Source organism: Thermobia domestica, chromosome 8 (genome assembly GCF_964235325.1).
Source record: "Thermobia domestica chromosome 8, izTheDome1.hap1.1, whole genome shotgun sequence".
Classification (NCBI taxonomy): domain Eukaryota; kingdom Metazoa; phylum Arthropoda; class Insecta; order Zygentoma; family Lepismatidae; genus Thermobia; species Thermobia domestica.
In genome coordinates this window covers 86,884,411-86,894,473 of record NC_137461.1, presented here as the reverse complement: position 1 = coordinate 86,894,473, position 10,063 = coordinate 86,884,411, and the positions used below count along the sequence as shown (strand labels likewise).

Here is a 10,063-nt window from a genome sequence, read left to right as displayed (position 1 = left end):
TTTTATTTCTTATTTAAATTCATTTTTTGAATACCACAAGGCACTTACAATTTATTTTTCCACATAGTTTCCTCATTGGGCAGCTTTTTGATGCTTTCGTTGTAAAAAGAACAGCGTTGTGTCATCAGCCAGTTGCGCACGAACTCTTCCACACTCTCGTCATCTTCAAATCGTTGCCCTCCTAGAGCTTCTTTAAGCGGTCCGAACATATGGAAATCGAAGGATGATAAGTCCGGGCTGTAAGGAGGATGTTCAAATGTAGTCCAGTGCATTTCCTGTAACTTCGAGACAGTTCGAGCTGCAGTATGGGTCGCGCATTGTTGTGCAGGAGCAGGATCTGTCAGAGCAATTGGTCTCGTCTTTTGCAGCGATATGTAACCCTCACCTTGTTCAACAGCTCGCAGTAGTATTCAGCATATATTGTGCGTCGCTCATGTAAAAAGTCAATCAGCAACAGGCCTCACCGATCGATGAAAAATGGTTGAAAGAACCTTGCCAGCTGACAGGCTGTCTTGGTTTTCACTGGTGCTGTTTCCCCTTTCCTCCGCCACTCCTTACTGGCTTATTTGGATTCAGGAGTGTAGTTGTGAACCCATGTTTCGTCGCAGGTGACGATCCGACTCAAAAATGAATCACCTTCTTCCGCAAACCTTGCTTTAAGCCTCTGACAGACCTCCAAACGTCTCAACTTCAGATTTTCGGTCAAAAGGTAAGAGACCCATCTGTAACACACTTTACGGAACTGTAGGTCGTTGTTGATGATTCCTTGACATCTCCCATAGCTGATTCCGATTTGTTCTGCAAGTTCTGATACTGTTACTCGTCGATCGTCGTCAATAATGCCTTTAACTGCACGAATGTTTTCATCCGTAATGCTGGTCCGAGGATGGCGATCGTGTTGCTGATTTTCCACACGTTCTCGTCCTTCCTTGAACTTCTTATGCCTGGCATACACACGCGTCCTTGACAATGTTTGATCCCCGAACTGTGCAGTCAATCTCTGGCAAATTTCTGCCGCTGTAACTCCTTCACGAGCAAGACATTTTATAATTATGCTTTGCGCAGTGGAGGGGTGCACTTGTTGCTTCGACATCATGAGCGGTACTGACGAAATGGCGGGAAATATCTAACAGCACGCTCTCTCCACTCCCAGCGGTCCCGCCTAAACATAACAGAAGCGAGCGGCCAGTCCTACCAACTGTTGATGTTCAGGAACAAAAATCCCGTTTATATTTCTTCCCCCCTCGTAATTGTTTATTATAAAAGGAAGAAATACGATTGCGCATTAAAAATATAGCTAGTTAAGAGGCCTCATTGTGACGAAATTAAACTTCCACTAATTTTACAGATTTTGTGTAATATCTTCAAAATGGATAAAATTAATCAAAAAGTGGAAGTTCATTGTACTAGACAATATTATTTTGCATGAAATACCGTTATCACGACTCACCTATGTACTTTCGTTTTGCAGCCATTATTTAACGTGAAAATAAATGTCGTATCTATAAAATGTTCGCAAAGCGAAAGCAGATAGGTGAGTCGTGATAATGGTATCTCATGCAAAATACTCTTGTCTAATATACTGCTTTTCAACTTTTCGATTAATTTTATCTATTTTGAAAATATTACAGATCACATCCCCTCCGTGCACGCAGTAATGAACGGAAGTGACATTACTTTATACGCACGGAGGTGACAAATTCCGCCATTATGGCACGATTAAGATATACCCCTAAGGTTAGATTCTGTTTACCCTTATTTTCAGCATTAATTCTTAAAGAGTAACATTATGATTCAACTAAATTAAATTATCATCTATAAATACCTTCTTATAATTTCGAACGGAGTTGACAGCTTGTGTTGAACCAAATTATAACAAGTGCGATTTCAGACTAATAAAAAGGAACAATCACCACCAACAAACTTACCTCGCTTAACTGGCGCCTTCCTTGGAAAGTTCCATAAACTAACAAGTCCTGAGACTACGACAAAAATGAAGTTGAGAAATATGGCGGATATATATGTTTTTTAAAATGCATTAACACAGAGGTGACAAAAAACTGGATACAGAAAAGAATGCTACTTGTAATAGCATAAAAAAGCTTTAGCTTATAAATTTATTTCCATCTATTCATTGATATTAATAGGTTAAATAAGTCGTCTAATACTTGGCGAATAAAAGATAGTGCTTTAATAATTTCGAATCATTCAAGTAAAATTGTAAGTGGTTACAGCGCACGGAGGTGACATATCACCTATTTTGACATCAATATTTTTAAATAAAAGTATAAAAATATTACTGAGTTCATTATTAATTTTAAGTTACCTTTGCAATGTATGTACTTACACAATTTCAACGTGTTTTGACTTCTACCTGCCCCTCAGCATATCAGTTACATCAAAAGTCCCATTTCAAATAGAATGACCCATATATATATATATATATATATATATATATATATATATATATATATATATATATATATATATATATATATATATATATATATACGGTACCGTATATTAGGGTGGTCCTTAATTTTCGATTTCCGAATTTCTTTGCTCCCAACCCCTAAATTGTTTCCATGTCGGACCAAATTAATCTGTGAAAAAATGGGCTCAATCGAAGAATATTTGACCGACCCCCAAGCGACCTAAACATTTAAATGCATTTACAACGTATAGTATATGACAAAAGTTCGTAATGAACTCTTGTAACTTAAAAATGGCTAAAGGAAAGGAATCATATCTTGGATAGAGGTTGTAGAAGTAGATCCATACCTGATACTGAGTAGTGACCGAGATGAGGCATATTTTTACGTCCACCATCTTGGATTCGGGCACAAAACTTTAAATAGAAATGACCCCTATGATATATCATTTTGAGGTAGCTCTTGACGACAAACAGACGTCTGCCTTTATTTTCCACTTATCTCTGAACATGTAATAATTATCAACTATTGAAAATAAAAGCTCCGAAGTAATAAAACTTATTATTCTATGAGTTTATATCTCTGTACGGGCTGCAGATTTATAAGATTGTTGAATAGTTTCCCTTATTTGAATTAAACCATAAAATAAAGAAAGAAATGCACATTCGTTTCTCTACAGTGCATGAAAAAGTAAATATGATTCTTTCCTAATCAATAATTTAAACAATATGTTCCAATTTATCTGTAAAAAAAAAAAAATCGCTAACCACTTATGGTATCTGTCACCAGACACTGCGGCATTTGCATTCTTTGATGATGAAGTACCACAACATGTGAAAGAAAAAAATGGTTCTTAATATAAAAGGGAGTACAGAAGAATGTGATGCACAAAACCAAATAAAGCGATACTCTATAAAAGTGCAGAACTCAACTGCTTTAGAGAAAAAGAATTCTCAGACTTCGTTTTCGCAGATTCGAAGACATGTTTCTGAAAATTTTCGATAAATACACATTTTCTGCAAACATGCCCATCTACTTGGAAAGAAGTTGTGAACTTTCAACGTGGGTTTAATATATTGAAAAACATTGTGGTGGTGAATGATGTTGCAGAGAGAGGTATGAAACTGATACAAGAATACGGGAACATTTTAACAAAGGACGAAAAAGAGAAACAATACATATTGCAGATAGTCAGTGAACACAGAAAAAAGTATCCAGATGCTACAAAAATTGGCTTAATGATGCAGTAGAATTTGGCTAGTTATCCACAGCCTTTAGCTTTCTTTTATTATCATTTTAAAGATTCATTATATTATTTATGTATTTCATTTCATATAAATAATTTCAATATAGGCTGGTGTGTATTTCGACGGAATGTAATTATATAACAACATATATTATTATTTCCTTGTTACATGTATGTAATAGTTTATTAACATTTCAGTAACCTATAAAGAAAAAACAATATTGAAAGATAATAAACTATTATTTCAAAGCTAAAAGGAATTAAATGACCAGAGATAAGTTGAAAATATAGAAAGATATGTTTTTATAATGAAAGGTTACCCAAAAACGATGCCACAAAACATCATTTCCATTTAAAATTTTGGGTCCGAATACAAAATTGCGGAGTTCAAAATGGCCGCCATCATGCTATTTCTCAGGGTCAGATTTGGATTACTTCCAATCCCAGTATCCAAGATTTGGACCCTTTCCCTTTAGCCGCTTTAAAGTAAGAAGGGTTTATTCCAAACTTTTCCTATATATTAACATATTGGATATGCATTCAAACTTTAGGTCGCTTGGGGGTCGGTTAAATATTCTTCGATTGAGCCCATTTTTTTCATGGATAAATTGGGTCCGACATGGAACGAATTTACGGGTTGGGAGCAAAGAAATTCGGTAAAAAAAATTTCGCCATGTAATTAAGGACCACCCTAATATATATATATATATATATATATATATATATATATATATATATATAGTGTGGCGATAAACTTTAAAATATGGTTATCTTTTGCCCTTAATTGAGGAAAGTTGAATTAATGGGTTTCTTCAGACACTTTTGTTCTCTTGGTTTGCTTAGAGCTAGCAACACGAGAAGGGAAATATGAAAACGATGAAGGCAATTGATATTATCACAACGACACAATATTATAGGATGCTTACTCAGTGAAGATAATAGATAATACCCAAACAGGATACTTGATATTGAAATATGACCGCAACAACGCAGTAACATAGGAAATTTAGTCAGTGCTTACGGATGCTTGGACGCGTGACATTGTATCATGCGTCGGATATTGTACATGTGTCATCTGTATCGTATCCTGGGTGCGGCAGTTATTGAGAACCAATGAGAAGGCAAAAAGTGCAATAGGTTTCCATATTTAGGAATCTGACGCAATTTATGGTCTGATCATACCACGAGATTTGGGTGTGACCCGATATACTTTAAAAGTCTCAGGATCCTCAGCCCTCGGTGATTCAAGAGTCAGCCCTCAGGTGTTCCACAGTGAGTACGACGATCATAGGAGTAACGAGTTACTCAGCTTTATGAGAATTCAGTAAGGTACATAACAAAGATTCTTATAGTACCATTTCTTATATTGGGGATGTCATATCACACTCAACTATATCTTGTCTCCCTACGATAAAGGTCTCACGATTAAAATGACAGTCGTATAATTGCATTTCGCCGTCTATCCTAAGAGAAATGTTGATAGTAAAAACTATAGTGAATACTCAATAACAATCAAAGTAATGAGCTGTATGTTGCTTAATCAAACGTAAATAAAATTCAAGTAATATTAACAAGAGCCTTTATTCAACCCCTAGACTTACGTTCCCATTATTCCCAAGTAACTCTTGGTGTTTACCAATATTTTCCTCTTGTGACAACCGCTAAGTGTTAGCGTGAGCAGTTCTCCAAATATATTGCCGCATCGTCACAATACACACACACACACACACATATATATATATATATATATATATATATATATATATATATATATATATATATAAACCCCCTATATATGTAGTAAAAGAAAGGATACTGATAACACGAACATTTTCGCTTGATACAGCATGAATGCTTGAGCGAACAACACTGCGCACACACTTCAAAAATATGAAACACTTAGTATGACAAGAAGAAAACACAAGATATATATATATATATATATATATATATATATATATATATATATATATATATATATATATATATATATATATATATATAGCAAACGACAGAACTTTGAATATAGCCCTTATGGTTATTCCTTTTATCACATTCACTAAAACACTATTTACGTCGAATTTGGCTTTCACTGCGAAACAGGGGCAATGAGTAAGGGGATTGGGTAAAGCACCAGTTTCCAGCGAGGTCTTGTCATTTCAAGAATGACGCACTTTATAAAATTATATAAGAAACATTTGTTCACTTCTTCTGTTAAGGCTCTGGTTGTAATCACACAAAAATTTAATGCTTAGTCATAGTCATCTGCATACTAGAACATAAGTAAGTTCGTCCGACGCAGGCTTTTCCGTGCCTTACTTTATTAAAACCAAGCGCGAATCCCCGCTTCTGTCAACCCTCGGGAAAATCCCGGCACAATGTCTCTGGTTGGCAGTGTCTTTTAAGATTTATTATGAGAATTACACAAGTTTAAATATTCACACTTGATACAAATATGGTATATTGAGTAGTTCTGGCAACACGTCTTTTAGTTCCGTGAGAACGAAGAACTCGAAATTGCAATTAAGTGTTGCAGACCAACTTTAAGAATTCAGTCTATAACTGATGGATTCTTCACATAATAGTTCAATACAAAGCAGTTTAATAAAAAAGAATGCAGATTGGCATTTGTGGAGATCGACCAATCTGTCTGCAATTCACACAGACTACGAGCACAGTTCCCACGGTAGTTGAGATAACAAAGCGGTGGTGTGTTGGACTGCAACGGTCGGTGTGCACCTGGACTGCAATGTAACAATTTCGTACCTGAAAAGATTTCCAAGGATTGATAATCATTCATATAAGACTTAGCAGCAAAAACCATGAGTTGGTAACTTCACTCAGAAAAAGTTTGCTGTTTCGAAGCACCCCGCTAATGAGATAAACATATAGTTCAATAAAGAATGATTTGTTTGTATTATTGACGGTACCAGTCTGTCTAGAGAACACCTGTATGCAGAGAAAAGTAGTTTCTCACGGCTCGAAAGTATTCAGAACAAACCAAAAAAATAACTTTTCCGCTCACATGAATGAAATAATTTTGCATGATAATTGAAAATCGGCAAAATTATACAGTTTGTCCAAGAAGTGAGTTGTTATGGCCGATCTGAGGGTCATACTAATGTACATCGAGAGAAAATCTATGTTTTGGAAATTGAATTTCCAGTGGTATTCCCGTAAGACATTTCCGGGTTTTATGTAAGGTAATCACAGAGACATTTCTTGCACGTACACTGGATACCCAAACAATGGATATTGGGATATTTATGAGACGTCCATTTTTATAGAGGACATTCAGTAGAAATCCATATGTACGCTTATGTCCAGTAAATTGAACTTCCAGTGGGATTTCTCTCTTCTTCGTAATATAATCGCAGGATGGATTTTGTACATTCAAATATTGTCCCTTGAAAGGCGTATTCCATTACATGTATAAAGCAAAACTGGACAATAATTGCTTTACGTGCAGTTTTGGTTGCATATTGCTCCAGTCTATATTCATTTACTCCTGTTCCGATCTATATTTTACAAATCAAACCGCCAGATGTAGTAAGCCGAATTGGTGAGACGCAGGAATCGACAACCAATCCGTATCTCTTTTAAATATGTAGTTCTTATGAGGGAACCTATCCAAGTGTAATTCTGACTTCGAGTCGCGACTATGGCCGTTGAATATCTTGTCCCATAAGAACATAACACGAAAATGGATACATCCTCGATCTCAACCGTTGCGGAGATATAAAGATTAAAAGTTAGAAATTGAGGTCCTTACTATACACTACAAAGTCAGATTCCGGGTCAGATTTTTTGGAAACGGTCGGGTAAGGCAACTCAGCGAATACATATCAAATTATTGGGGAGAGCCTAGCACATGTTGAACGAAAAAATTGTGTCCCTGGGGCACTCGCAGGGTCCCAGGTGGGGTCCAACTCAAAATTTGCAAATAGAACTAGGGGTCAAGTAACATATTGTATGAAGGCTATTGTTAAATAAAAGAAGGTAGAACAAATCTCAACTCTCTATGATAACGCTGTGCAAACGGGCAACTGGTCAAAATGTCAATTCAACCTACATCAGAAAATCTATGGCCACTCTTCTAAATCCGACAATAACAAAACAGAAAAACACGTTTAAAAGTGCAAGGTTTTGAAGTAAATCAAATTGCTGCAGAGATCCAAGTATAAGTGTGACATCGAATGACCAATAGACCATAGAATGACCATGACCACTGGATTTCGTGTCCTAGAAGAGAAAGGATACATTCCGTCCCGTCCCGTAATCGCAACCGTCGTAGAGGGTGAGAAGTTCAAAAGGCAACAGTATATGCTTCGCTTATCGGGACCCAAAATTCGCAGAGTGCACCAGGAAATTTCTGTCGGGGGATGTGGTGAACAAGAACCATGATGGTAAAGACGAAAAGGATTGACCTTGAAACTTTGAGGCACATTCAAGAATAAGGTGGTGGAGAAAACGTGAATAGTGGTGCAAAAACAAAGTATATCGGAGGGTGCTTGTCTATGGATATAGGAAATGGTCAAGAAAAATATTTTGTGAAAATATACAATTGGATACCAGCTTCATAACTGTAAACGTGACAAAGAAAAACAGAAGCATAGAGGAGTAGAAGATGAGTAAAAACATGGTGAACGTACGAAAAGGGAAAAGTTTATAGAAGAGCGTTGCAATCGGCGTGATTTACTTGTCAAAGCGCTTGCCTACGGTACGCATGCGTGCGCGTTCAAATCAACTGATATCCCTTGAGAAAGGCGGTTGCAATTAACAATGTATGCTTTCTCTTTTAGGACTTTCCTACTTTTAAAAAATAAAGTGGTATTCAAGCAGCAGACTTCAACATGATGGTCGTGGTGGTAACGAGTTTTTGAGGTACCCCACCTCCCAAACATCATCTGGCAATACGGATCCCCAAATCAACAACTCTTCTTGTGTCAAGACTTCCATCTGGCTTAGGGATCACACTGTATAATAGCATCGCCATATTCACTGAAAAAGTCAGTTGTATTTGTCACAGCACGGGAGATACATATTAGCGTTACTGAAATAAACCTTCACGCAGCTTTACGCCATGTGTATTACATTATTCCATACACGCACTACTGTTGCCGTAGTATATAATTAACTGTGAATGTACTTTAACGTATTACTGAAGTGTTTCAAATAATTCTGTCAATTTTAATTAGGAGTATAATATTATCGAGATTTTTTTAACGACAGTTCACCTTCCTGCAAGTTCCACTTGTACGAGATAAACATAGCAAAATGTGCCTACGACTCTCTCGGGAGAGTAGTACTCCTGGAAGTAACATTTTTCGCGCGCCACCCTAGCCAGCTGTTGTAAGTTGGTAAAAAAATATATTACGGGTATCAAGGTGGAACAAAACAAGCCCTGCAGGGCTTTTAACCTGTTCCTACTACTACTGCTACTCCTCCTCGTCCTATTACTACTATTACTTATCGCACAAAAGCTACGTGCCAAGAGAAGGATAACGCCAACGAATCAGAACCGTGGTTTTAGTTCCTACTTCCCCGAGTGAGTCCTATGTGCATTGCTAGCGTATACAAGAGATAGAATAAAGTTTGTTAGACTGTGGTAGACTTCTTTTTAATCGAAAGCAGTGCATCTGTAAGAAGGAGATTCTGTAATCTTTTCTTTCCGCTGCTCCCTGTACGAAATCATCGACATTATTTGTTTTATTATGCATTGAATAAGCGACTTTCACTGCCGGTAGAAACTTTTCTTTCATCCTTCAAACACTCTCTCCTTCTTACAGAATATGCATTGCTTTGGATTAGAAAGAAATCTCGTACAATCTAATACTGGGAGGAAACGGAAGACCCCCGAAGAAACCCACGCACACAGTGTTTGTCCACCACAAAGTTCACTTGGCGTGAGCAGGGATCGAACCCGGGACCCCATACACCAGAGGTGGACGCTCTACCACTGAGCCACCGCGGCTCCTAGGATGAATATGTTGAATAATCATTTATCAGTAGGGGATACCTATTATAGACTCTTCATGTTTACGGTATATAAAGGATCGAACGATATAAGATTACAACGATAGTAATAATCCGTAGGTGTAATTTTGTATAATTGTTTCTTTAAAGAATATGGTGTTTGATGTCAATTTTTGTTTTTAAAAATGTAAAATGATTTACGTAAATTACAATCCAGTTGAATTACGGTATTTTCTATATTTTCTATTTTTACTCAAATTGTTCTCAAATGTTCTAAAGGTTTCACTGTAATCATTACTTATTATTTTAATAATTTTCAATCTCCTTACTTTGGTCAATATTGCTAAACATGTGTCTTCACAAGTTAAAAATAATTTCACGGATCATTTTATCTCAACAGCTGTTGATA

At 36.6% G+C, this 10,063-nt stretch overlaps 1 protein-coding gene across 1 annotated transcript; it reads right to left on the bottom strand.

Annotated features, from left to right (window-relative positions):
* Positions 1-562: 562 nt before the first annotated feature.
* Positions 563-1,093, bottom strand: LOC145692199 (protein GVQW3-like). The gene has a single exon (XM_081767499.1). It carries the CDS (start codon positions 1,091-1,093, stop codon positions 563-565), a length of 531 nt encoding a protein of 176 aa, XP_081623625.1.
* Between the last annotated feature and the right edge of the window lie 8,970 nt (positions 1,094-10,063).

Coding starts and splice junctions, on each gene's coding strand:
- LOC145692199 (XM_081767499.1), bottom strand. CDS start 1,093: ATGTCGAAGCAACAAGTGCACCCCTCCACTGCGCAAAGCATAATTATA.